The sequence below is a fragment of the Sus scrofa genome, chromosome 3 (assembly GCF_054392235.1).
Source record: "Sus scrofa isolate SSC_HxYL_T2T_F1_AM1 chromosome 3, Sscrofa_HxYL_maternal_Yorkshire_Landrace_v2.0, whole genome shotgun sequence".
NCBI lineage: Eukaryota > Metazoa > Chordata > Mammalia > Artiodactyla > Suidae > Sus > Sus scrofa.
Genome location: NC_139385.1, coordinates 8,160,932 through 8,188,901, shown reverse-complemented (window position 1 = coordinate 8,188,901; position 27,970 = coordinate 8,160,932). Strand labels below are relative to the sequence as shown.

The window sequence follows — 27,970 nt, the reverse complement described above, 5'->3', positions numbered from 1 at the left end:
CCACTGAGAGCTGCGGAAAACTACACTTCCCAGGGTTCCCCGCGGCGACGTGGCGCTGCCGGGGGCAGAGGGCCCGGGCTGGGGGCGGGGCCGCCGGGGTCGCAGTCGGAAGACTCGGGAGGGTGTCCGCCTGACGCCGCGGGAGCGAAGGCCGGGCGGGAGGCCTTGGCCTTCCGGAGGGAGGTAGAGGGGAAGGGGACAACACAAGGGAAGACCGAGGAGCCGCAAGTTCCCTCTACGGCTTAGCTCACCCGCTTACCCAGGCCACGCGGAGGCGCAGAGGTGGTTCGCCAAGGAAAAGCGTGGATATTTCGCCAGACGGCAAAATTCTGGGATGTCAGAGTTACAGGGCTTGGAGGTGGGGGAGAGCAAAGGTTGGCAGCAGGTCCCGAGCCTAGAGGGCAGCAGAGGCCCCGGGACCGAGGGAGGGACTGCTGTGTCGCTGGGTCTTGGTCCGGGAGAGGTCGGCCCTGAGGAGCAGGTGGTGGGCGTGAGCAAGGCTGGGGGCCAGAGAGGAACAGCAGGGACGGTTTGCAGATTCCCAGCACCCAGTTCACTAGAAGAGTCAGCAAATTCTCCTGCCGCCATCTCCCTCATCCGCAACTCTGGCAGGGTTGGGCTCCATTGCTGGGAATCTGGGTGGCCTCTCCCAAAAGACCGGAGTAGCAGTGGGCTACCCAGCCCTATGCCCTGCAGCTCTGCTACCCTGATCCTGTTAGCTGTGCACGGTGCCCCAACATTTACAGTCCTGGTAATATCGCTCACACTTATCAAACACCCACCGTGACTATTCTTATATCTTGTTCTAAGTAACTCTCACAATAGCTTTATGATGAAGTCTTATCACTTCCATTTTTTCGCGAGGAAAATTGAGGGACAGAACGGGGTATGTTTAAGGTCATGTAGCTTTTCATTCGTCCTATGAATGAGTCTGGCTCCCACAGGACATATTACAGGTACACACACGTAACATAGCAGGTGTTCCATACATGAACACGGTGACTTCGCCAGGAATGAGTGCTGAGTTTAGCCTGAAGCCAGGCAGGGCCTCAAAATATTGTAATACCGGGGGGCTCAAATCTGGGGCTTTCACTTACTGGTTATTCACCACCTGTCCATAAGTGCCAGGAACTTTTCTGGGGCTGAAAAGGTGGTACAGGGTCTGTGTCCCAGGAAGTTTGAGATAATGGGTCTTAGGGCTTTGGAGTAGTGCCTCTCTGTCTAAGATCCAGCATCAGCCCCTCCAAGTCCTTAGAGATGTGTTCCTCTTCCTACTGGGGACTTAGGGTTCCAGTGAGAGGAGGGTAGGGTAGGGTAAAGCCCCCTGAGGGTCACTGCAAGTAGCTATAGGCCCAGGAGCCGATGGTCTTGAGGCTGTGGGCTTGGGGGAAGGAATACTGCTTCCATTCTTCTTTGGTTTCTTCAGCGTCTTGGGAATGTGAGGAGAGAGGAAAGAAAGGTGAGTTCAGCCAGCAGCCAAGCTGGCACCTCCCATCTGTCTCTCTCTCCCCAGGCATGATAGAGTCTTGTCTGGGCTTGGCCAAGCGGGGGCTGGAGACCTGTGGGAGAGAAGAGGATGGGAAGGAGGGGGAAAGTCCATAGAACTTGCTTTTCCTAGATGTCTCAGTGCACCCGGGCGGCCTCCTTCCTCCCCATCCTAAATAATCCAGTCCACACCCCTGGAGAAAACTTGTGTTGGGACATGAGGAAGAATTTCCCAACTGGAAGGAAAGCATATAGGATCTCCTGGGGTGGAGATGTGGCGGGGGGAGATTCTTACCCACCCAGCCCTCTCTTCCTAGAGAGCAGTGGAGGATGGCGTGACCCCTGGAGAAATCTGCCTCCCAATGACAGACTAGAGCACAAATCCTACCTTGGACACCTCCCCCGACCCCATCAGACCCCAGGCATTCCCTCCCCTCTCCCAAGGCTGCTCCACTCCCTGTGGCAGAATTGGTAGGGCTATGGGTGGGCTAGGCTGGGATAGAGGTCTGCTTTTTTTTTTTTTTGCTTTTTAGGGCTGCACTTGCGGCACTTGAAAGTTCCTAGGCTAGGGGTCAAATCAGAGCTCCAGCTGGCAGCCCCGGCCCCAGCCCCAGCCGCAGCAATAAGGGATTGGAGCCTTGTTTGTGACCTACACCATAGCTCATGGCAATGCCAGATCCCTGACATACTGAGCAAAGCCAGGGATTGAACCCCATGTCCTCACGGATGCTGGTCAGATTTGTTTTCCGCCTCGCCATGATGGGAACTCCAGAGGTCTTTCTTTATTTTCAAAATCCACTTACCCTATTAGAGAAGGGGTCCCTGGGGATGTGGGGAGCCAACAAGAGTGCTGGTCCCAGATGCTCTTGCTCAGTTCTCAGTTCCGCCCCATCTCCCTTCCTTCCCTTCATCATCGTGATTTACCGACAGTGTCAAATCTCATCTTTTTCCCTGGGATTCCCTACAATCTATTCATCACACATCGGAACATGTCCCTGCCCTGCTTAAACCCTGCAAGGGCTTCCTATCACCCTTGGGAAAAAACTCAAACTGTCCCCTTTGTCTAAAATGCCCTTCTCGGAGTTCCTGTCATGGTGCAGCGGAAACGAATCCCACTAGGAACCATGAGGTTGCAGGTTTGATCCCTGGCCTTGCTCAGTGGGTTAAGCATCTGGTGTTGCTGTGAGCGGTGGTGTAGGTCACAGATGCGGCTCGGATCCTGTGTGGCTGTGGCTGTGGCGTAGGCCGGTGGCTACGGTTCCGATTTGACCCCTAGCCTGGGAACCTCCATATGCTTAGGGTTCAGCCCTAAAAAGAAAAAAATAAAAAATAAAAAAAAAATAAAATGTCCTTCTCTCAGCTCTTGGCATGGTGGGCTCCTTGCCTGTCTGGGTTCTGTACGCATGTCGCTCCATCTTTGTGGATTCTTTGCCCAAGCACTTGCCCTAGAGATTGAGAGAGAGCCACTGTCGAGGCCATCCTCTCTCATCATGCTTTATTTTCTCATAGTACTTAGCAGTGTCTGAAATTACCGTATCGATTTGTTAACCCGTATTCTTGGGCGGCAGCAGTGCAGTGCAGTAGTTGAAAGCATGGGAAGTGGTTTGAACAAACACTTCCTGGATGCGTAACCTTGGGTTAATTGGTTAACCTCTCTGAGCCTTGGTTTCCTCATTTGTCAAGTGGGCGAAGCAGCAGTCCCGGCGTCCTGTCCTGACGGTCAGGGAGATGATGGCTGTCACACCCTCCGGGCTCACGAAAAGTTGGCTGCTGTTATTATGATGCTGGTTCTGATCTACGGTTTACGGCGAACTCGTTCTGTGGCCTAAAACAGTGCTGAAGGAACCGGAAAGTAAACCTTCACCTAGGGTGTGGGACGCACTCTCCACGCAGCTGTGCGGTGCAGGGAACACCATTTTGGAAGTGACAAGAAATGCCGTGTCCCTGAGTAGCCCGAACAGTTTTTGAGAGAGAGTCAGGAGACCTTGGTCCTGGCGTCAACATTGCTACCGCTTTGGTGCAGGTCACAGGTTGCTGGTGAGGCCCTCACCTTCCTTGAGCCTCGGGTTCTTCAAAGAAAATGATGGGTTGGGGAGTTCTCTTGTGGTGCAGTGGCTTAAGGATCAGGCATTGTCACTGCAGTGGCTCTGGTTGCTCAGGCCTGGCCTGGGAACTTCTGCATGCTGCAGGTGTGGCTTAAAAAAAAAAAAGGGGGGGAGTTCTTGTCTAGGTTCAGCAGAAATGAATCTGACTAGGAACCATGAGGTTGCGGGTTTGATCCCTGGCCTTGCTCAGTGGGTTAAGGATCCGGCATTGCCGTGAGCTCTGGTGTAGGTCACAGACACGGCTCGGATCGCGTGTTGCTGTGGCTCTGGCATAGGCCAGCAGCTGTAGTTCCTATTCGACCCCTAGCCTGGGAACTTCCATATGCCAAGGGTGCAGCCCTAAAAAGCAAAAAAAAAAAAGGGGGGGTTGCTCCCTGCCAGCTTCCAGGGGTTCTAGTTGGGCCCTGTGCTCCTTTATCCACTGCATACTTTTCAGTGTTGGGGACACACAGTGCCCCCAACTCCCTCAGCTCTGCTTCCTAACTCTTCAAAGCTGCCACAGAGAGAGCTGACCTGGGGAAAATATTGTTGGTCTTAAGCCTTTGATCCCAGAGACAAAGTCCCAGCCCTGGACACCGGATCTTCTTTCTGCCCAGGTCCGGCCCTCCCCTTCAGCCTCACCCACTTTCATATTTGAGCCCATGGGGAGGAGAGCCAGCCCCGCCTGAGCCACCCTTCCCCCACCGCAGGCATGAAGGCCTTGGCCTCAGACATGCAGGCAGAGCATGCAGACAGCTGGAAGCACGCAGACGCATGTGCCTGGGTGTACTTGTGGGTCTCTGCAGTTATATTTTAACTTGTTCCTGTTTTTTTCTCAGTTGTGTCAGGACTGAGATTAGAGGAAAAGATTGTAGGATGGCAGGGCTGGCATTCTCTACCCTCTGCCTGAGGGAAGAAGCCACCTGTCAAATGAGATGTTAGTCTCTAGGGGTGTTGTGGGGGTCGCTTCCTTTGTCTGCCCCCACTCCCTGCAAGATGTGCCGGTGGTCCAACAGGATTTGAGGGAGGAGGGGCATGAGACAGAAGCCCCGGTGGGACTCAGAGGGCGGGAGCTTTTCCAAGGAGCCAGGAGGGCTGCAGGCCTGGGAGCAGGTGTGTCTGGTGGTGGCCTCATGCTGAGTTCTTTGCCCCCTTGGTCCCTGCTGCCAGATTGTCAGCTGTCCACTCCTTACTGGAGCTGCCTCTCCACTCACGGGTCAGTCTGGGGGACTGGGTTAGATGGCCAGTGAGATCCCCAAGGGGAAGATGGACTAAGGAAGGGGTTCTCCCTTTCCCTTCTCTGTCCTCTTTGTTTCAGAGGCTGAGCCCACCTGCCTGACACCTGGCACCCAGCTCGTCTGGGATGCTGTCTGTCTCCCTGCTAAAGCTGAGGCCTGGTCTTCTGCCTGTCTCCCTTTTCTTCAGTGCCTCCTGGAGGGGGCGGCCCAGAGGAGCAGGTTTTGGAAGGCAGGGCTTGATGTGTGTTGAAGGAGGAGTCTGTGCTTTGTGCAGTGAGGTGTGGCATCGGCTGGCTTGCTTAAGCTGGGGCAGATCAGAAGGCTGGTTCGAGGGGTGCAGGGAAGTCTGACGGTGCTACTCTGGTATTATCGCCCTTCCTTTAAACTTAAGACCTAGGTGGAGTTCCCTGGTGGCTCAGCCAGTTAAGGATTGGCATTGTCTCTGCTGTGACTGGTGACTACTGTGGCACAGGTTCAATCTTTTGATTCCTGGCCTAGGAATTTCCCAGTCCACTGGCATGGACCAACAAACAAAAAAACCCCAAAAAACAAAAACAAAAATAAAAATCCCATCCAGTTGTCTTTCCTTTATTGTTTATATGCTCTGACAGTTTTTCCTCTGGGTTTTGGGTCTTTTCTAGAGACATATGAGGTTTCAGAGTTGAATATGGAGTTTTAGAGTTTGCATTCTGAAGCCAAACTTCAATTCTGTTTTGAATCCTGGCTCTACCATTTACTAGCTCCATGGCCTTGGGTGAGTTGCTTAACTTCTCTGTGCCTTAGTTGCCTCACCTATAAAATGGAGATGATACAGGATTGTTGAGCATTGAATGAATGAATGCATCAAAAAAACAGTACCTGCCACATATTAGGTACCGTATACATGTTTGGTTTTGTTATTATTTCTTTGATGTCTAGCAGCTCTTTTTTTTTTTTTTTTTTTTTTTTTTTTTGCTTTTTAGGGCCGCACCCATGGCAGATAGAAATTCGCAGGCTAGGGGTCGAATGGGAGCTGCAGCTGCTGGTCGACACCACAGCCACAGCAACGCGGGATCCAAGCCGAATCTGCAACCTACACCATAGCTCACAGCAAAGCTGGATCCCTGACCCACTGAGCAGGGCCAGGGATCAAACCCGCATCCTAGTGGGAACTCCTTGAAGCTCTTTATATGTGAGGGACATTAGCTCTTTATGATATGAGTTGCATATATTTTAATACAGTCCTCTTTTTCTTTTTCTTTTTCTTTTTTCCCCTTTGGCTTGCTGTGGGATCTCAGTTCCCAGACTCGTAATTAAACTCAGGCTGCGGCGGTGAAAGCACTGAGTCCTAACCACTTGACCACCAGGGAACTCCCCGTTTCCTTTAAAAAAAAAAACAAACAACTTTCTATTTTGAAATAATATGGGTTCACATGCAATTTTAAAAAAGAATCCAGAGCTCTTGTATACCTTTCATCCAATTTCCCCCAATGGTAACATCTTACATAATTATAGTACAATATCACCACCAGGAAATTGACATTAATGCAATCCCCTGATCTTACTCAGATTTCACCCATTTTGCGCATACTTATTTGTGTGTGTGTGTGTGTGTGTGTGTGTGTGTGTTTAGTTTCGTGTAATTTTATGATGTGTACATTCCTGTGATCACCACCACAGTCAAGATTTAGAACAGTTCCACAGGGGTATTTCGTTCCACCTGTTTCCCTTTCTTCTCCCCAACCTCTGGCAACTACTAGCCTGTTCTCCCTCTCTGTAATTTTGCCACTTCAAGAATGTAGTATACATCCATGAGGACGCAGGTTCGATCCCTGGCCTTGCTCAGTGAGTTAAGGATCCAGCATTGCCCTGAGCTGTGGTGTAGGTCACAGACCAGCTCGGATCTGGCATTGCTGTGGCTGTGGTGTAGGCCAGCAGCTACAGCTCCAATTCGACCCCTAGCCTGGGAACCTCCAGGGTGGGGTGTGGCCCTAAAAAGACCAAAAAAAAAAGAAAAAGAATGTAATATAGGAGTTCCTGCTGTGGCACAATGGGATCGATGGTGCCTCTGCAGTGGCAGGGATGCAGGTTTGATCCCTGGCCTGGTACAGTGGGTTCAGGATCTGGCACTGCTGCAGTTGTGACATAGGCTGCAGCTCCGGCTTGGATTCGATCCCTGACCCAGGAGCTCGGTATACCACGGGGTGGCCAAAAAAGAAAAAAAAAAGTTATATAAATGAAATTGTATAGTAGATAGCCTTTTGAGATTGGCTTTTTTTCATGCACCATGATGCCCTTAAGATTTATCCAAGTCGTATGTGTCAATCGCATGTTCCTTTTTATTGCCGCGTAGTTTTCTGTGGTGTGGATGTTTCACAGTTTGTTTTTAACCAGACGACGCTGAAGGGCATTTGGGTTTTTCCAGTTGGAAGCTCTTACACATAAAGCCTCCATGGACATTTGTGTGCAGATTTTTGTGCATTTCAAGAGTGCAATTTCTGAGTCATAAGGTAAGTGCTTGTTTGATGTTGTTAGAAACTACCACTCATTTCCAGAGCGGCTGTACCTTCTACGTTCCCACCAGTCATGTGTGAGTTATCCAGGGCCCGGCTGCACCCCGCAGGCCTACAGGTACTCTGCTTGCACAGCTTCAAGACGGGAGGAGGAGCCCAGAGTCAGCAACAGAGATGTGAGTGGTTTAATGGGGTGGGGGTGGCAGTGGAGATTAGGTTGGCTGCTTAGTTACCAGGGAAACCAAGAGGCGCAGACCCCTCACCCCCTCTTTGATAAGATACCCCTTGCTGGGGCCTGGGCCAAGGACACAGGAAGGTCAGTCATGTGCATAGGGTGTAGGTGAACCAGGTCCTGTTGGAACAGGGGGTGTGCACGTATGGAGAGCAAGAGAACAGCCATGGGACTTGCTGGACTGAACATCCAGTTACCCCCATCCTCGCCAGCATTTGCTGTTATCACTAATTTTTATTTTAGCCATTCTGACACGTGTGTGTAGTAATATTTCATTCTGGTATTAATTTGCATTTTTCTGGTGACTAATGCTGTTGAACATCTTTTCATTTATGTTCAAATAATTGCCATCCCTATAGCCTCTTTAGTGAAATGTCTGTTGATGAGTTTTGCCCATTTTCTCATTGGATCGTTGTTGTTTTAGAGTTTTGAGAGCTTAAAAAAAATGTTCTCTCTCTATATATATATATCTCCACACTTTGTTGGAGATGTCTTTTGCAAATGTATTCTCCCAAAGTGTAGCCGTCATTTCATCGTCTTAGCAGGGTCTTTCACAAAGTACAATTTCTTAGTTTTGATGAGGTCTAATTTATCAAGTTTTCCTTTTATGGATTGTGCCTTTGGTGTCACGTCTAAGAACACTTCCCCTAGCCCTAGGTTCTGAAGCTTTTCTGTTTTTTCCCCTATAGTTTATATTTTACATTGAAGTCTGTGATACATTTTAACTTTTTTTTTTTTTTCTTTTTTTGTCTTTTTGCCTTTTCTAGGGCTGCTCCTGTGGCATATGGAGGTTCCCAGGCTAGGGGTTTAATCAGAGCTGCAGCCACTGGCCTACACCAGAGCCACAGCAACTCGGGATCCCAGATGCATCTGTTTTTTTGTTTTTTTGTTTTTTTGTCTTTTTGCTATTTCTTTGGGCCGCTTCCGCGGCATATGGAGGTTCCCAGGCTAGGGGTCTAATCGGAGCTGTAGCCCCCGGCCTACGCCAGAGCCACAGCAACGCGGGATCTGAGCCGCGTCTGCAACGTACACCACAGCTCACAGCAACGCCGGATCGTTAACCCACTGGGCAAGGGCAGGGATCGAACCCTCAACCTCATGGTTCCTAGTCGGATTCGTTAACCACTGCGCCACGATGGGAACTCCCCCAGCTGCATCTGTGATCTATACCACAGCTCACGGCAACTCTGGATCCTTACCCCACTGAGCAAGGCCAGGGATCGAACCTCATGGTTCCCAGTCAGATTCGTTAACCACTGCGCCACGATGGGAACTCCCATTTTAACTTTTCGTGTAAGGTGTGAGGTTTAGGACAAGGTTATGTTTTTGCTTATGGATGTGCAGTTGCTCCAGCACCATTTGTTGAAACGGTCATCCTTTCCTCACTGAATTCCTTTTGCACCTTTTTGTCAAAAGTCAGTTGGTTGCAGAGTTCCCTTGTGGCAAAGTGGGTGAAGGATCCAGGGTTGTCACCGCAGCAGCTCAGGTTGCTGCTGTGGTGCAAGTTTGACCCCTGGCCCCTGGAACTTCCACACACTGTGGTCTCGGCAAAACAAACAAACAAAAAACAGTTGGATGTATTCCTGTGGGTCTGTGGATCCAATTCTGAGTTCTCTACTCTGTTCCACTGAACTATGTGTCTGTCCCTTGCCAGTACCACACTGTCTGGATTACTACAGTGAGGCCCTAACATTGGGTAGAGTGATTCCTCCCATTTTGTTCTTCTTTTCAAATATTGCTTTAGCTGTTATTTTGTTTTTCAAATACACAATATGGTATCATTAACCATGCTGTACATTACATCCCCAGGACTTATTTATTTTATCACTGGAAATTTGTGCCTTTGTTTTTGTTTGTTTGTTTGTTTGTTTTTTAATTTGTGCCTTTTGACCACCTTTATTCATTTTGCCTACTCCCTACCCCCCTGCCTCTGGCAACCACCAGTCTGTTCTCTATATCTATGAGTTTGTCTTTCTCTCTCTCTCTCTTTTTTTTTTTTTTTTCAGCTTTTTAGGGCTGCGCCCACAGCATATGGAGGTTCCCAGGATAGGGCTTTAATCAGAGCTACAACTGCCAGGCTACACCACAGCCATAGCCACACCAGATCCGAGCTGCATCTGTGACCTACACCACAGCTCATGGCAACGCTGGATCCTTAACCTGCTGAGTGAGGCCAGAGATCGAACCCGCAACCTTATGGTTCCTAGTAGGATTCATTTCCTCTGCGCCACGATGGGAACTGCTGTCTTTCTCTTTTTTAGCTGCATTCATGGCATGTGGAAGTTCCCAGGCCCAGGTATTGAACCTGAGCCACAGTTGCAAACTGCACCACAAATGTAGCAACAGCGTATCGTCCTTAACCTGCTGCATCACATGGGAACTTCCTTTTTTTTTTCTTTTTTAATATTCCACATGTAGGTGAGATCATATGGTATTTGTCTTTCTCTGTTTGACTTAATCTCACTTAGTATAACGCCCTCAGGTTCCATCCATGTTGTCACAAATGGCAGGATTTCCTTTTTTATGGCTGAATAATATTTCATTATATACACAATTTTTATATATGTATATATTTCTTTTTTTTTTTTTTTTTTTTTTGTCTTTTTGCTATTTCTTGGGCCACTCCTGTGGCATATGGAGGTTCCCAGGCTAGGGGTCTAATCAGAGCTGTAGTCTCCGGCCTACTCCAGAGCCACAGCAACGCGGGATCTGAGCCGCATCTGCAACCTACACCACAGCTCACGGCAATGCCGGATCCTTAACCCACTGAGCAAGGGCAGGGACCGAACCTGCAACCTCATGGTTCCTAGTCGGATTCCTTAACCACTGCGCCACGACGGGAACTCCCTATATATGTATATATTTCTTTATCTGTTCATCCATCAGTGGACACTTAGGTTGCTTCTTTGTCTTGGCTATTGTAAATAATGCTGCAATGAACATTGGGGTGCAAATATCTTATGTGAGTTAGTGTTTTCATTTTTTTCAGACAAATCCCCAGAAGTGGGATTGTTGGATCATATGGTTCTATTTTTAATTTTTCGAGGACCCTCCATACTGTTTTCTGTAGTGGCTGCACCAGCTTACATTCCAATCAACAGTGCCCAAGGGTTCCCTTTTCTCACATCCTTGCCAGCAATTGTTATTTCTTACCCTTTTTTTTTTTTTTTTTTTGGCTGCCCCATGGCCCATGGAGTTCTCAGGCCAGGGATCAGATCTGAGCCACAGTTGCAACCTGTGCTGCAAGAGGCAATGCCAAATCCTTAACCCACTGTGCCAGGCCTGGGATGGAACCTGTGTTCCAGCATTCCAGAGACACAGCTGATCCCATTGTGACATGAGGGGAATGCCTTCTTTTTTTTTTTTTTTTTTTTCGCTGCACCCGTGGCATATGGAAGTTCCTTGGCCAGGGATTGAATCCCAGCTCAGCTGTGGCCAGATCCTTAACCCACTGTACCTGGCCGGACAACACTGGATCCTTTACTTGCTGCACTGCAGCAGGAATACCTATTTCTTATCTTTTTTTTGTTTTAAATGATTTTTTTTTCCATTCTAGTTGGTTTACAGTGTTCTGTCAATTTTCTACTGTTACAGCAGTGTTTCTAGTCTTTTTGATGATAGCCATTCTAGTAGATGTGAGATTATGTTTATTTTTTTACCAGGCAGATATATTTTGGAAAATTTTTATGGGGTGTGATAGATATTTTAGTGTGACTTGGAGCATGTCATTGCTCCATTTAAGATCTTTTCCTGTAGCATTTAGGATGAAATCCAAACTCCTTGCCCTAGCACCTGGCTGTGGTCCCTGCCTACTTGCCTGATCTTGTCTCTCCAAGTGTCCCTTCGTGGTCATTTCTCTGTGCTTGGCTAGTCTCGGTTCATTTCCTTTTTCCCTTGGGCCTTCGAAAATGCTGATTGTTCTGTTTTGAAAGTGGTTCCTCTACATTCTTCACATGGCTTTCTTTCATTTCTCCTTGAGATACACTCTCTAACCACCTGAGAGAGGCCTTCCCTGAATCCCCGCCTCCCTGTCCCCTGGGCTTGGTTCACTCCTGTGTTCCAGGGCTGATGTCAGCACAGTGCCTGTCATGCAAAGGACAGTGGTGTTTGGGGTGGGGAAGGATAACTTACGTAGGAGGTACTACATCCTGGCCTGCCCACCTGATGGGTTCAGACTCCCTCTCTTTGGGGTCCTATTGAAACAGAAACACTTCTGACTCAAATCCTCCCTAAACCCAAAGGTTTGTGTGTGTGTGTGTGGTTTTTTTTTTTTTTTTTTTTTTTTTTTTGTCTTTTCTAGGGCCGCACCCATGGCATAGGGAGGGTCCCAGGCTAGGGGTCCAATTGGAGCTATAGCCGCCGGCCTACGACACAGCCACAGCAATGCGGGATCTGAGCAGAGTCTGCAACCTACACCACAGCTCACAACAACGCCAGATCCTTAACCCACTGAGCAAGGCCAGGGATTGAACCCACAACTTCATGGTTCCTAGTCGGGTTCGTTCCCCAGGATCAAACCTCATGGATACTAGTCGGTTTGTTTCCACTGAGCCACGATGGGAACTCCCGAACCCTGTTTTTTAATTAGAATCACTCATCTGGTGTCTGGACTTACTGAGCCTCAGGTTGTTTGTGTCTCAGTGTAGAAGGAATTCAGCAAGAGGCCAAGTGAAAGGCAAGAAGTAGATTTATTAAGATAGGACCCTGTGAGAGGACTCCGAGGATTAGGTGGGCTACATTTTTATAATCCAAGGAAAGTGGGAAAAGACCGCCTTCTTCCTGATTCTTCGAGTAGACGTCAGGCTCACATCACCAGCTCCTCCTCCATAGCAGGTAAGAGAGTGTTTGACCCTATGAGGTAAACTAGGACTGTCGTGATGCTTCTTCAATCAGCAGAAGGGCGGTAACCGATGCTAAAATATGTTGAATCATCTCAGGTTTCCCCAGCTCATGAAGGTCTCCTACTCTGAAATGTCATCTTTCCCTTAAATTTGTGTCCTTGGTCCTAAGGATCATTATGTTGCTGAACTTGAAGGCAGGCCTCATTTTATCTTTCACTTTAACGACCTCTTGTGATTTTATTTGTGGTTTTATAGTTGAGCAAGCCAGCTTTGTTCCATGATGTTCCGATGGCTTTCTTGATGGTGGTCACCCCCTCCCTCGGTGTCCCTCTGTCTACGGTCCCTTACTGGGACCTTCTACAATTACCTGTGTTGACTGTCCTGCTCCATTCCTATCATTGTCTCTGGCTCTCCCGCTGTGCTCCCTGTCCAGGCCATGCTCCCTTCCCCCGGAGCCAGTGAGGAGAAGCAGAAAGCTGGGGGCTGTGATGAAGAGGCAGAGGAGAATGAACACTCTCCCGAGGGGCTGCTGACCCCTGCATCAGGCCCACTCCACGGAAGTTTGAGGGCGACAGGACTAGGAAGTCACAGGTAGGAGTCCTCATCCCTAGCAGCCCACCTAGCTTTGTTATTTTCCTCACCACACTATCCTTCACCTGAGGGCCCGCTCGGATGTGCTACTCAACTCTCCACCCTGCCAGGAGCTGTGGCTTGACCTATGTGAGCCCATCCCTAAGGACAGGCTTCCCCCGGGGAGCTCTCTGGGCAGAACCTCCAGGCAGCACTGCACTGACCAGGCAGCAGGGCACCTGTGTGGCATCACCTCTCCTTTCTCCTCGCAGGACCCGGTGGCCCTGCCTCCCGCCTGCTCTTCTTGCAGCACCCAAGTGTCCTCCCTTCTCCTAGTCCCCTGTGACCCATTCAGGAAACTCATTCTGGAGCCAATCAGAGAGAAGTCAAGGGGCCTTCTGTGCCAAAGAGCGTGGGCGTGAGGGAATGAGGGGTCAGGACCACATGAGGATTAGGCTTCTCTGTCCTGTCTCCATGAACACCCGGGTAGAGAAACTGGTACCCAACAAAGCCAGTCCCCTGAACCCAGGGCAATGAGGGAGGGAGGACTTCAAAGCCCATCTTGCGCCTTCTCAGGCTTCTGGAAAGTGCCTACTTGACTTCTAGAGACCACACAAGCCCCTTGGAGGGGATAACTAGCAGTGTACACAGGAGGCCCAACCAGCCCAACCTTTGGATTCCGAAAGACCTGGGTCAAATCCTGCCCTGCCTGGCTGTGTGACCTTGAGCAAGTGAGTTGCCATGTCTGAATCTCCCTTTCCCTATGTGGAGAATATGGTAAATTATTTATTTCACACCACGGGTATGAATGTGAAGTGCCTTGCACAAGGCTTGGGACACAGTGAATTGGCAACAGGTGAAAACTCTTCTAAATGTATCATTAAAGCAGTGGTTGTTCACAACACTGTGAATCAACTATACGCCAATAAAATTTAATTTTTAAAATTTAAGAAAAAAAAGAAGTGGTTCTCTGAGTGTGGTCCTGGACCAGCCACATCAGCATCCCTGGAGACAGGTAAAAATAGAAACTCTCGGATCCCATCCCAGACCCCCTGAATCCTGAAACTCTGAGGGCAGTCACCCAGCACCCTGCTTTAACAAGCCCACTGCAGTTTGAGAACCAATTTGGGAATGCAGGCAATCAGATTCCGAAGCCTAGGAGACAACAGAATCACCTGGAAGCTTGTTAAAAACTATAGATTCCTGGCGACAAAGCTAGGATTGAGGTGGGACCCGAGAATCTACTTTTTCACTGGCAATGAGTTTGGTAGGGGCCCCTGCACTAGAGACTGTCCCGAGGGAAGGTCGTGGAAAGCACTTCGGGTTGTAGAAGGTTCCAGTCCAGGGAGCTGAGGGCTCCCCATGGGTGGAGGAGGGGACCTAAAACTGGAGGAGGGACGAATTTGGACTTTACCCTAAAATCACCGAGGGCTGGGGAGGAGGAGTACGCAGGGAAGGAAGGAAGGGCGTGCTCTACGCGGCCCAGTGACGTCACCCCACGAGCCGAGCCCGCGCACTCCGCCCGAAAGGGGCGTGGCCTCTGAGAGGCGACGTCTCCCCCGCCCCCGCCTCCGGTCAAGTCCGAAGTTTCTCCCGCCCCCGGTCGAGTCCGAAGTCGCTCCCCGGTCGAGTCCGAAGTCGCTCCCCGTTCGGTGGGTGCTGGACGAAGAGCCCTGGTTCAAGGACCCTAAGTGCTGGGTGGGAACGATAAGGGGGGCGGGGGTGGCTCTGGACGACCTGTCACCTCCCGGTCCTGAGCGCCAGGGGGCGCAGCGCCGCCTGGACCCTGATACAACCCGGGCCTCTCGCTGCGCCTCCCTCGGCTTCAGGATTGCGGGGAAGTCGGGGCGGTGTCTCCAGACAGGCTTCCCTTCGTGAGCCCGTCAGCCCCGACGGCGTTAACCAGTGGAGGATTAGCTGACGGAGAACCCCTACCCCGTACCTTTAAACATTTAGGGTCACCTACCGTGGTGACAGGGTCATTGGTGTTACCAGTTTCACTGGACAGTTCATTTCTAGTTAAAACAACTTTTCAACAAGCTGGTGAAACCATGTCCGGTGGCCTGGAGCAGCCGGCCTCTCACTCCCCTTTCCCTCTCTGTGTCAGCTGCTGTCCTGGTTGCCACACCACCATCAGGGCGTTAGGTCATGGCCAGCGGGCTTTGCATCGACCTCTTATTTGGTCCTAAGGGCAGGCCGTCCCTTAGGTCCCTAGGGCATCACCTCACTTCCCAAATCAGTAAACTGTGGTTCAAGGAGTTTGGTAACGCCGGCAGTTATTGACATTAGAGTGGGAATGGGTGTTCAGGGACCAGTGCCTTCCCCACCCAGGGGTTCCCCCCTTTTCTCTCAGAGCTCCCCCGCATCCCTCATGGCCACCCCTCACATTGTGTAGGTTGTGCACTGCACAGCTCCACAGTTGACCGATATATAGAACCATTAAGGGAATTTTCCATCAGATGGCAGTAAAGAGCTTTGAGGAAGGGGCACAGTTTTCTCATTTGCACAAAGTAGCCTTCTGCGTTGCTCTGCTGACCCTGTAGCCATCTCCCTGTGTTTCTTCCTCTTCCCCCTAGCACAGAACATGCTCCTGGCAGGGGATGTGACCTGCTTCACCCTTCCAGTTCTCAATGCACTCACTTTATGCTTCTAGGGTTTTCTCTACCGCCAAGGAGTAGCTCATTTCCAGCGTCTTCCAGACCTGCCACTTTTGCGCTGCATCAGGAGTTCTGCTGCTTCCTGTGGTGCGTGGTAGGCCTGGGTATAGTGGGCATGCTCTCTACCCAGCTCATCCTGAGCTGCTGCTGGATGCTGGGAGTGAGGCTGGTTGGGGAGGCTGCCTTGGGTGATGGAGATGGGGGGGATCCTGGAATCCTGGGCAGGAGGGAGGAAGGAAGGGGCTGGCTGCAGGAGAGGGGACCAATCCTTGGATTGTGGCAAAAGACTGAAGAGTGTGTGTGTATGATGTTAGGGGTGGGGATGTACAGCCTGGAACAGATGCTGTGCAGAGATCAACTGGTATATCCTCTCCAAGCCCTCTCCCCATTTTATAGATAATGAGACTGAGTCCCCAAAGAGGAAAAAGATGGTGTCACTGCGAAGTGGGTGGAATCCCCTGACTTCTGGCCCCAGGCACAGTCCTCTGTGGGATGTGAGTCCCTCCTGCTCCGCTACGTCCCAGGAGCAGACTTTGGACCTGGGACTGCCAATGTAATCTCAATGCTGTGGTCATAGTACACTGGTGACTGGTGTCAAAGGCCTCTTTCTCCGCCAAGTTCACTTTCTGCTGGGCCACCCAATCCTCGCCTGCAGCCCCCTCTGTTCCTGCAGCCCAGAACCAACCCAGCCTCAGCCGTTTGTTGCCGGGGTAGCAGCCTTTCCTTAGCCTGGGAGGCCAGCAGGAAATGAACTGGGTGTTTGGGTTTTTTTCTCAGGTTGAAGGACTGACACTGTATGTGTGGGGAGTAGCTTGTGGGGATGGGGCTAGGTCCTGATGCCTAGGGCTCTGCTAGCTGCCTAGGCTTCCTAAAATTCAAGTGACTAAGGCCTGAGTTTCTTTTTCCTTTTTGCTTCGTCTTTTTAGGGCTGCACCTGTGGCATATGGAGGTTCCCAGGCTAGGGGTCCAATCGGAGCTACAGCTGCCAGCCTACACCACAGCCACAGCAACGCCAGATCCAAACCACATCTGTGACCTACACCTCAGCTCATGGCAACCCCGGATCCTTAACTTACTGAGTGAGGCCAGGGATCGAACCCGCAACTTCACGGTTCCTAGTTGGATTCATTTCTGCTGTGCCTTGACAGGAACGCCAGGCCTGAATTTCTTGAGTACGGTTCCTGGGTGCCATGGCAACCTGATGCTGCTGAGCATGATTGGTGACCAGTGGTATGGCCGCATTATTATACCAGCCTTCCTTCAAACACACGTGCCGATCACTTAGTCTACAAGTTGTAGAATCAACCAGGAAAGGAGTTAAGTAGGAGGAGAGGTCCCAGGACCAACTCGGGACCAAATTCTCCAGGCAGGCCCACTTGGGGGTCAGGTGACAGGGCAGGAAAGACCGGAGAGGCAACTGCATTTTTCCACAAGTTGTGCAAACAGAACTTGCCTAAAGGCCTCCTTTATGCCACTTGCCCTGCTCTCAGGTCAGGAAGCACTAGGGGTTGTGGGTAAGAGCCCGGGCAGTCCGACCAACCTAGGGGTAGACAGAGGCTTCACCCCTTACCAGCTGTGGTTCTCCAAAGTGTGGACCAGGGGCCAGCAGCAGCATCTCCTGGGAATTTATTAGAAATGCAATTTCTAAAAATTAAAACAAAAAGAAATGCAATTTCTAGGGCCCCATTCAGAAACTCTGCAGTGGAGCCCAGCACTGTGGTTGACAAGCCCTCCAGGAGATTCTGATGCTTGCTGGAGTTTGAGAACCACTGCCTTAGACTCCTCATTTAAAAATGTGCACAGTAGTACCTACAGCAAACACACCGTGATGGATAGGATTGAACATAGTTACGTCCATGGAGGACTTACTCCTGTACCTGGACCTTCACAGTAGGTGCCCAGTACATATTTGTGGGATGAGCGAAAGAGCTTTAAAATGAATAATGGAATACGAGTGCTATGGTTTTCATTCACTCAACATTTACTGAGTGCTAGGTCCTGCATGTGGTGTTTTTAAAGGTAATTCACTCCTGCTGGTCCACAATCAAGAGAGGGTAATTTGATAGCCTCAGTGCAAGGTGAGAAGTCCCTGCAGCTGAGGAATGTTTAGATGGGCTGAGGGAGCCTGAAGATGGAAGGAAGGAAACCATTGTAGACTCCGGTGCTTTCACACATGCATTATCTTTTAGATCTATGAAAAGAGCATTAGAGTGTAGTTTCGTTTCCTATTATCTTTTAGATCTATGAAAAGAGCATTAGAGTGTAGTTTCGTTTCCTACTTACCGTGTGACTGAGCAAATCCCTTGGCTTTTTTGTATGCAGATGCATTTCCCCATCTGTGAAACGGGGATGATAATACTGCGCCCGGTCTTGTTTCAAGCATCTAGCTCAACCTCTGGCACGTAGAAGTTCTGAAAAAAGTTAAATGTCTTCTTATAATCCTCCCAGCAATCCTGTGATGGAGGTGTTACATTCATTTTTTAAGGTCCAGAAGGAACTAAACATGCAAAAACCTAGGCTGAGGTCAGTTACTGCAGTCTGGCCTAAGCTTTAGCATTGAGCTACCTGGCAGCCACATAGAGGAGGAAAGGTGATGGTTACCAGGAGAGCTGCTTACTTTACACAATAAAAGGAGACTGCCTGGCTCCTTGGGGGACTGGAAGCAGGGCTACCCCCAGGCTGGCCCTCTCCACCTGCCCTCTCTCCTGCTCCAGTACCCAGCTAGTGGGGTGATGGGGCTTGTGGGAAGCAGAGGTGTTTCAGTGAAGGTGCACCTGAGTCAGAAGCCTGCTCAACATGTGTGTATACTGGAGTTCCCGTCATGATGCAGTGGAAACGAATCCGAATAGGAACCACAAGGTTGCAGGTTCGATCCTGGCCTCGATCAGTGGGTTAAGAATCCGGCATTGCTTTGAGCTGTGGTGTAGGTTGCAGATACAGCTTGGATCTCATGTTGCTGTGGCTGTGCTGTAGGCTGGCCGCTGTAGTTCTGACTAGACCCCTAGCCTGGGAACCTCCATATGCCACGGGTGTGGCCCTAAAAAGCAAAAAAAAAAAAAAAAAAGTATATATATATATTGTGTGTGTGTGTGTGTGTATGTATATGACTGAGCTGCTTTGCTGTACAGCAGAAATTGGTGCATTGTAAATCAACTATACTTATAAAAAAATCCTGCTCAGATTCAAGGGAAAGGGACATAGACCTTGCTTCTCAATGGAAGGAATGTCAAAGCACTTTTAGGATTTCCCTGGTGGCTCAGTGGGTTAAAGATTTGGCAGTTGTCACTGCTGCGGCGCAGGTTCAACCCCTGGCCCAGGAACTTCCACATGCCAAAAATTAAAAAAAAAAAAAAAAAAAAAAATCACCATTTAAATCAAATCCCAAATTGTCAGAATCAGGGATAGTGTTTAAAACCTCAAGAGTACTTTTCTGACAAATATTTATTTTCTTTCTGTGGCGGACTTGTGCTAGGCTCTGGGGAACATGGTCCCCCCTTACCTAAGCACAAATGGTCACAGAGGGAGGTGGTTGGGAGAGCCTCACACAGAGGCGGGTGCCCCGGGGTCAGGTCCTGGCTCTGCACCTACCAGCTGGGTCGGTTCTCTCATAAGCTCTGCGATCCTCTTTGTGTTGCAGTTTCTAGGAGAGGGCTCAGTCTGCACCTGGGTACCTCTTGGGTGCACTTGGGGGAGATGGGGGCAGTGTAGGGGCAGAGACATAGGCTGAGATAAGGGGAATGTGTTTGGAGAACTGGTTCAGACTGGACAAGAGAGGATGGTAGTCTGTGGAGGGTGGGACCCCCTGTCCCAGTAGTTTTGAGGAGAAGAGTCCTGTTCCCCCTTCCCCTCCCCCACCTCCCGTAGCCTCAGCAGCAGTGGATGCCAGTGGGCTCCGGACGGTCTTTCCTTCTTTGCCATCTTGGAAACCTCTTGCAGCCTTAGGACCAAGGCAGGACCTCAGAGCTTCGGTTTCCTCTCAGGCCTTCTCCCCTTTACCCCCAGCCCTGGTCCCTCTTCAAGTTTCTGCACAACTGAGGTTATTGCTGGGGACCACAGCACCTCTTGGTTGCTCCATGATGTCCCAGCTCCCAGTACCTTGTCTCTGCTCCCTGGACTTGCATTTCTCCTCTTTGCCTAGAGCACCTCTCACCCCTACCTGGCAACTTTCTCTGTCTGTTTCCCATCCCTTCCAGCTTTCCTCCTCTTCTCCTCCCCCTGCTCCCGCTATGTCTTTTCCTACTGGGAAAGCATTTGGCAGATGGTCCTGGGGCCACTGCGGAGAATGGAGTCCTGGGGATTCTGGCCCTTCTTTTCTACCAGCCAGCCTCGGGCTGTGGAAGGATCTGACACTGGCATCTCCCTGTCTGATCTCGAGGTTTCCATGGACTCACCCTTCACCCTAGAGATCCCCCAGCATATCCTGTCTGCCTCCCTTCATTGAGTAACAGACTGTTCCCATTCCATTCTTTGAGGCCCTGACTTCCTGCCAGGTGGAGATCTGTCAGGACCTGTTTCCCAGGAGAAGGCCAGCAGTTTATCACATGTCCCCTCTGCATAGTTAAAACTCCCCCACCCACGGCCCCATACTCCAGGTTTATGGCCACTTAAGGTTTTTTTGTTTTTGTTTTCATTTTTGCTTTCAAGGGCCACACCTGTGGCATATGGAAATTCCCAGGCTAGGGGTCGAATCAGAGCTGCAGCTGCCAGCCTACACAAGAAGCACAGCAACGTAGGATCGAAGCAGCGCCTGCAACCTACACCGAAGCTCACAGCAATGCCAGATCCTTAGCCCACTGAGCGAGGCCAGGGATCGATCCCAGGTCCTCATGGATACTAGTTGGGTTTGTTACCATGGAGTCACAACAGGAACTCCTGGCCACATGTTTTATGGCTCTAACCCCACCCAAGTTGCTCATGGCCTCTATCCCCACCTCTTTTTTTTTTTTTTTTTTTTTTTTTTAATAGCTCCAGTGGTTTTTGACCAGCCTCTCCCTAGACTCTTTTAGGCCGTAACCAACAGGCATCAACTTCTGTTCTGTGTTGGCATCCAGGCCATCCCCTCCTCAGCAAGATCAGGCCCTCAGTCCAATACTGTTCCCTTTGCTGAACCTAGCTCCATGAATTCTCCATACCTCCAACCCTAAAAATCTGTTTCTGTTTTTCTGGCTTCATCCAGTTTCCCCTTGTTCGTTCTCCACACCACCCAGACTGTGGACCACTTCTTCCAAATGCCTCCCTGTTCCCTACCCTCACCTCTCCTTCATCCCAGAAGCCGGCCTCATGCGGTATCCCTGGAGACTCAGACAGAAGGGGCGTCATCCTGGCCCTCCTGTTCCTTTTCCTGCTGCTGGAGGGGCCAGGCTGAGGGGCTCAGAGTCCGTGCATTGGCCTGCAGCCAGATCTGTGCCCTCCCATCTGGATCTCGGAGCATTCCTTCGGGGTTGGGAGAAATGAATGGTGGGCTCAGGCCTGATTTTCTGCTTTGGGGGAGGGTTATCCTGCCAAACCCTGAGATTAGGTAGGACAGCAAAGCACACTGTGAGTCTGCGAGCCTGGATGTGTGTGTGGCTGGCAGGTGGGATTACAGCTATTGAAGTGCAAGGTCAGCCTCTTCCATTTTTCCAGCACCCCCCATGTGACAGGGACACAGTGTGGAGGTGTCTCTGGGTTGACCCATAGGCAGCAGCCAATTTGGGAGTGGGAGATGGAAAGTGAGGGGTTCTTGTCCGTGGGGTTTGCAGAGGGTGGTGCTGGAGGGTTTCTGCCTCATCTCTTTGACTTGTCTTGGCCCTACTGGAGGGCGCCTCTGGATGGAACCTTTGCTCTTCCCTCCTCAGCCCTGGCAGGTCTTCCTAACTGCCCGCTGCCATAGTCCCAGCCCTACAATGGCTTCATCTTAGTGCTACTCAACAGCATGGCCCCTGGAAGGACCTCTGACCCTGTCCTGTCTTCTGTCCCACCTTAGCCACTCCCCACCCACCCATAGTGTCTGGCCCAGCAGAACCTTTGCGAGTTTTTTTTTGTTTTGTTTTGTTTTTTAGGGCTGCAGCTGCAGCATACGGAAGTTCCCGGGCTAGGGGTCAAATCGGATCCTCATGGACACTAGTCAGGTTCATAACCCGCTGCTGTAACTGAAACTCCCAGAACCTCAGGTGTGACCCTGAATGACCCCTTCCAGCACTTTGTCTTTCCCAAACCGGGCTCCAGATCTGGGATTGCCTGTCCCAGATGACTAAACTGAACGCCACTACCTGGTGAGTCTAACCCATCAAGACAAAACCCAAGAGCCTAAAGCAGGGCCTCTTACCCTCTTCCTTCAGCATTGCCTCTTCCCTCCCACCCTTCCCTGGATGGGGGATGATGCAGAGGTGGGACCTCCCCAGCCTGGAGAAGGGAGGGAGGAGCCAGTTGATGAGGGCTCGGGCAGGGCCCCCTCAGGAGGCAGTCTCAGCTAATGGGGTCAGGGAAGCTTCTGGTTCTTCCTTCCTTTGCTTTGAGGAGAGTGGGGCGGGGTCCGTTCCTGGACTCCCTCCTCTTGGGTTTCCTTCTTGTACCTTCTACTGCCCCAGTCAGTGCTTGGTTTGGTGTGGTGTGTACTTGGAATCCATCTTTGCAGAAGAAGGTATAGCCCTAGAACGTGCTGTCAGAAGGAGACTCTGAAGGTAAAGAGGAGTCTTCCTCTCTTACCAGCACCTTCTTAAGTGGAGGTTTTTTTTTGTTTTGTTTTGTTTTGTTTTGTTTTTTTTTTAAAGAGGAAAAGCCATTCTAGGCCTCAGCCTGGTCCAGCCAAAAAAATCTTAGGAAGACTGGGGGCAGGACTCACCTCCAACGACCCATCCTCATATTCACATTGTTTCTTTTTTCTTTTTTTTGGCTGCACCTGCAGCATGTGGAAGTTCCTAGGCCACTGCAGTGACAATGCTGGATCCTTAACCTGCTCTGCCACAGGGGAACTCCTCATATTCTTTAAAGTTGTTTGGTAAACCTTCCACTTCCTGGAGCCCCATAAACATAAGCTGGCAAACAGAATGGCTTGTTTTTATCTCTCTGTCCAGGCCTAGGAAGAGGTAGTAGCTAGATTTTTAAGGCTAAGGAATCGAGTTTACTGAATTCATGGCTCGGGTTCCTGTAGGACCTTTATGTCCACCAGCACAGCCAAGGCCTGGGGTAGGGGTGGGGGCACAATTTCAAGTTTCAGCTTCAGCATTTCCTGGGTACCTCAGCCTCTTTAAAAAAAAAAAAAAAGTTTTTTTTTTTGATAGAAATATTCCAGTATATACAAAAGCAAATATTCTCATAAACCCCCATGTACACATCACCCTGCTTCAAAAATCATCTACATTTGGCTAATCTTATATCCTATATATACCCATGCTCACATACTGCCCCCTTCCCAACCCCAGCATTATCTTTATTTGTTTTTGTTTATTTGTTGGCCATGCCCGTGGCATGTGGAAGTTCCCGGGGCTAGGGATCAAACCTGAGCTGGGTCCTTAACCCACCAAGTCATAGAGGGAACTTCCTGCCTTCCATTTCTAAATCTTTTTTTTTTTTTCTGCTTTTTAGGGCCACCCTTGCAGCATATGGAAGTTCCAAGGCTAGGGGTAGAATTGGAGCTACAGCTGCTGGTCTGTGTCACAGCCACAACAATGCAGAATCTGAGCCGCATCTGTGACCCACGCTATAGCTCATGGCAACGCCGGATCCTTAACCCACTGAGCGAGGCCAGAGATCGGATCCACATCCTCATGGATCCTAGTCGGGTTTGTTAACTGCTGAGCCATGAAGGGAACTCCCCATTTCTAAATCTTTGTTATTTCTAAAATGTCATATAAATGGAACTATCCAGCTTGTAATTTCTGGGTGGTTGGCTTTTTTTTGGCTCAGCATAATAACCTGTGAATTCATCCAAGTTGTTGCATATATCAATAATAATCACCTTTTGGTTGCTGAGGAGAATTCTGTGGTATGAGTGGATCACAGTTTAACTCTACCTGGTGAAGAATGTTGGGTTGTTTTCAGTTTTTGTCTGTATGAATGAAGCTGTTATGAACATTTGTGTATAGGTTTTAAAACGCCCAGGGATATGGAATTAGCTATCAAATTCTGGAGGCCAGGGGTGCTTACTGGATCCATCATGGTTTCTAAGCACTTTTCAGTGGATTAGAATATACTTTTCTTTTTAGGGCCGCACCTGAGGCATATGGAAGTTCCCAGGCTAGGGGTCGAATTGGAGCTGGAGCTGCCGGCCTACGCCACAGCCACTGGGTCTGAGTTGTGTCTGTGACCTACAACTCATGGCAATGCCGGATCCTTAACCCGCTGAGCAAGGCCGAGGATCCAACTCTCATTCTCATGGATCCTAATTGGGTTCCTTACCTGCTGAGCCATGACAGGAACTCCTACACTTTTTACATTTAAGCTAAAATACACCATGGGTTTATAAGATACTTCCTGAGTTTAAGGTTACAGGCAATTTGCGTAGTATTATTGATTTTATAATCCACTATGTCTTTTCTCCTATGCCAAAATTCCAGTTCTGACAACATCAACATAATTATGGGTTATTTGTTTTTGTTTTTTTGTTTTTGGCTATGGCGTCCAGCAGCTTAATGTGGGATCTCAGTTCCCAGACCAGGGATTGAACCTGGGGCACAGCAGTGAAAACACTTGAGTTTTAACCATTAGGCCACCAGGGAACTCCCATTTATGTTCTATCCATTTCCTCCTACTCCCAATTATATGACTGCTGAATTCAATTTAAGATTTTTACATCAGCTTTTTTTTTTTTTTTTTTCTTTTCTAATGGCAATATCCTCAGGGCAGATCTTTGGGACATATAGCTAAATTACTGTGTTTTAAAGTCATTCAGGAGAGTTCCTTTCTGTGCAGTTAGGCCACCAACTAGATTTACATTTAGGTTCATCTGTTTCATTTTACTTTCTTATTATTTTATTTTACTCCCCCCCCACACTGGCATCTTTTTTTTCTTTCCCCCCACTGTACAGCATGGGGGCCAAGTTACACATACATGTATACATACTTTTTCCTCCCATTGTTGTGTTGCGATGTAAGTGTCTAGACATAGTTCTCAGTGTATTTTTGTCTTTTTAGGGCTGCACCCCCAGCATATGAAAGTTCACAGCCTAGGGGTCAAATTGGAACTGTAGTTGCTGGTCTACACCACAATCACAGCCGCACCTTATTTGAGCTGCATCTGCAATCTATACCATGGCTCCTGGCAATGCCAGATCCTAAGCCTACTGAGCGAGGCCAGGGATCAGACCTGAGCCACTGCAGTGACAATGGTCGATCCTTAACCTGCTGAGCCACAGGGGAACTCCAAAAATTATTATTTTTTTATCCATATAATCATGTAAAGCATAGATTTTCAAAGTCAGAATACACAAACACAAAACAAAGAATTCAGATGGTCTGGTTTATAATAGTTCGACTGAGAATTTTTTGGCTTTATGGTGATGGTGTGAATGTGATACACATTCAGTAGAAACCATACTTTGGATTCTGAATTTTGATCTTTTTCCCAGGCTTGTGATAAGTGGTACGATACTCTTTCGTGATGTTGGGCAGAAGCAGTGAGCTGCAGCTTCCAGTCAGCCTCTCCATCAGGAAGGTAAGCCACCTGATACACTTACAACCATTCTGTACCCGTATCCTTTCAGCACAGTATTCAGTAAATTACATGAGATATTCAACACTTTATTATAAAATAGGCTTTCTGTTAGATGATTCTGCCCAGCTATAGGCTAATGAAAATGCTCTGAGTACATTTAAGGGAGGGTAGGCTAAGCTGTGATGTTCAGTAGGTGTATTAAATGAATTTTCAATTTATGCTGTTTTTCAACTTACAATGGCTTTAATGTGACATAGCCCCATCATAAGTTGAGCAAGATCAGCAGTAAAGGGAATGGTTATACTTTCTCACTCCTGATTTTAGCAGGAAAGCTTTTAGAGTTTCACCATTGAGATCCTAGAAAACTTTATTTTGTAAAACGCAGGTAACACTATCCATTCTCTCTGATCTTCCACAGGGTTTCTTGGGAAGATAAAGAATGTAAAAACTCTCAAACTGAAAAGTGGTATACAGACATGCCTGTTGACTATCTATTTATCGCCCTGGCAGCCACGATGCCCAGAGTCCTAGGAGGGAGACGGGCTGGCGTCAGTGAGCCAGGTCCTCACTCAAACTGGGAAGCTCTGCTGGGGTTCAGAGGTGATGGGACACCTGGAGATGCTCTGGAGGTACTGCACAGGGGTTGCCGAAACTCGGCTTCTGTTTACTGGTGCTAAAAAGAAAAGTGGAGACAGAGTTTTGGGCGAAGTAGAAAAGAATAGCTTTTATTGCTTTGCCAGGCAAAGGAGGCCACAGCAGGCTTATGCCTTAAAGACTGTGCCCTTCTTTGAGAGAGAAAAGGATGAGGTTAGGGAGTGGGAAACAGGGCCTCAGATAAGGATCAGAGTAGATGCAAGCCTGTATTCTTCAGGGCTCGCGTCACAGTCCAGGGACAGGTTCCAGCGGTCTTTCAAACTGAAGTCGTGGTGACTGGATCGGGAGGACAATTGGTCTTGATGAGGACCCGTAAGGCTTCCACAGGCTTGGACTCTTAAGATCCCAGCCCAGAGGCGGGGCGAGGTTCTGCGGGCGGAAGCCGACAGGGAGTCACGTGGGCAGAGCAGGGGAAGTGACGCTTAGGAGCCCCCACAGGGCGGGGCTGGGTGTTTCCCCCCCCGCCTGGGGAAGGGGCCAACGGTTTTCAGGAAGGGCGGGGGAGAGGAGGTGGTGAGGCCGCGCTTCGTGACCCTTGGCCCCCAGCGACCCCCGCCAAGATGATGGGCTGTAGGGAGTCAGAGCTGGAGTCGGTGGGAGGGGGAGAGGCCCTGGCGGCCCCAGGGCCACCTCCAACACCTCGCGCCCCGGAGCCCGGAGCCCCAGTGCCGGAGCCCGGCCTGGATCTGAGCCTGAGCCTGAGCCTGAGCCCGCGGTCCGAGAGCCCTGGGCACCGGCGGCCCGACTGCAGCCCTGGACGGCGGAAGGGGCGGGCGGACCGACGGGGCGGGGCCCGCAAGGGACGGCAGGTGAGCTGGGGGGAGGGCTGGCCGCCAGTCAGCCGCCGGCTCGCGCCCACCTCCTCACCACCTTGCTCTGTTCCCAGGTCCGCTTCCGCCTGGCGCCGCCCTCCCCGGTCAGGTCCGAGCCGCCGCCGGCCGCTGCCGCACCGAACGAGAAACCTGCGGCGTCGCAGGACCTGGGGGCGCCCGCGCAGCAGAGCAGCCTGGCCCTGAGCCTCGAGCTGCAGGCTGCACGGGCCGCAGCCAGGGGCCAGTTCGATGCCGCGAAGGCCGTGGAGGAACAGCTGAGGAAGTCATTCCAGACCCGCTGCGGCCTGGAGGAGAGCGTGGCGGAGGGTGAGGGGGGCAGACAGATGGCTGGCCGGGCGCGGGAGTCGGGGTGAGACGCGCCGCTCACCTCCACTCCTCCTGCGGCCTCAGGGTTGAACGTGCCGCGCTCCAAGCGGCTCTTTCGGGACCTGGTGAGCCTGCAGGTGCCCGAGGAACAAGTTCTGAAGGCCGCGCTGCGGGAGAAACTGGCGCTCCTGCCGCCGCAGGCCCGAGCCCCGCCTCCAAAGGTGAGGGACCTGCCCTGCGTTTGCCTATCCCGGCCCCTCCCCGACTGTCGCGGGTCCTGTCCCCTCCCCGAGTGTAATCTCGATTTGGGTTCCCACTCCAACAGGAGCCACCTGGGCCAGGGCCAGACATGACTATTTTGTGTGATCCAGAAACACTATTTTATGAATCTCCACACCTGACCCTGGAAGGCTTGCCCCCTCTCCGGCTTCAACTCCGGCCTCGCCCTTCAGAGGACACCTTCCTCATGCATCGGACACTGAGGCGCTGGGAAGCGTAGACCTGGAAGCTCCCTGGATTGCTAGTGCACATTTGTTAAAACGATCAGAATAAAGTGGTTTTGCTAACAAGACTCTTCTTGGGACCCTTGAGATGAGGTCAAGTTTCAGGTTGCAAGCTGCCTGAAGTCAAGGTTTTGGTTCTCTTAAACTTTAAAAGAACTTGGTAGTGGTGAGTTGAAAACACTGCCCAAGTAGGGTTTCTATACTCTTCTCACCTCATACCCTGACTTCAGTCAGTTACCACCTTTTTGTGTTTTTGCATGCCGAAGTTCCCAGGCCAGGGATCCAACCCATGCTACAGCAGTACCACCACCAGAGTCTTAACCCACTGAGCCACCAGAGAACTCCACCACCTTTGTTTTTGATGACACCTCATTAGTTCTTTTTGTCTTTTTGCCTTTTCTAGGGCCCCTCCCACAGCATAAGCAGGTTCCCAGGCTAGGG

At 50.3% G+C, this 27,970-nt stretch overlaps 1 protein-coding gene and 1 long non-coding RNA gene across 17 annotated transcripts; one reads left to right on the top strand and one right to left on the bottom strand.

Moving 5' to 3' along the window:
* The first annotated feature begins 88 nt into the window (after window positions 1-88).
* On the top strand, window positions 89-27,595 carry PPP1R35 (protein phosphatase 1 regulatory subunit 35). Of its 16 annotated transcripts, XM_085016689.1 has the most exons (11): window positions 400-1,459; window positions 7,342-7,475; window positions 12,285-12,364; window positions 12,806-12,963; window positions 13,549-13,673; window positions 15,596-15,686; window positions 25,148-25,233; window positions 25,744-25,862; window positions 26,774-27,026; window positions 27,111-27,247; window positions 27,352-27,595. In XM_085016689.1, the coding sequence occupies exons 8-11, from the start codon at window positions 25,749-25,751 to the stop codon at window positions 27,523-27,525; spliced, it is 678 nt and encodes a 225-aa protein (XP_084872815.1). In that variant the 5' UTR covers window positions 400-1,459; window positions 7,342-7,475; window positions 12,285-12,364; window positions 12,806-12,963; window positions 13,549-13,673; window positions 15,596-15,686; window positions 25,148-25,233; window positions 25,744-25,748; the 3' UTR covers window positions 27,526-27,595. The 16 variants fall into 16 exon arrangements, with proteins under 16 accessions (XP_084872808.1, XP_084872816.1, XP_084872806.1 ...); XM_085016682.1 differs by lacking the exons at window positions 7,342-7,475; window positions 13,549-13,673 and adding an exon at window positions 6,085-6,492 and having other exon boundaries at window positions 89-1,459; window positions 11,995-12,364; XM_085016690.1 differs by lacking the exons at window positions 7,342-7,475; window positions 12,285-12,364; window positions 13,549-13,673 and adding an exon at window positions 21,641-21,853 and having other exon boundaries at window positions 89-1,459.
* LOC146404375 (uncharacterized) lies at window positions 25,931-27,176 on the bottom strand. Its single transcript, XR_014840180.1, has 2 exons — window positions 27,088-27,176; window positions 25,931-26,256 (listed from the first exon to the last, which is right to left on the bottom strand). It is a non-coding gene; the product is annotated as an uncharacterized LOC146404375 (long non-coding RNA).
* Window positions 27,596-27,970: the final 375 nt, after the last annotated feature.

Excerpts from the sequence above, each read along its gene's own strand:
- PPP1R35 (XM_003124342.5), top strand. The coding sequence starts at position 26,448 with ATGATGGGCTGTAGGGAGTCAGAGCTGGAGTCGGTGGGAGGGGGAGAG. Across the intron at positions 26,697-26,773 it reads GGGCCCGCAAGGGACGGCAG|GTCCGCTTCCGCCTGGCGCC; the intron begins GTGAGCTGGGGG and ends CTCTGTTCCCAG. Across the intron at positions 27,248-27,351 it reads CCCGAGCCCCGCCTCCAAAG|GAGCCACCTGGGCCAGGGCC; the intron begins GTGAGGGACCTG and ends CCACTCCAACAG.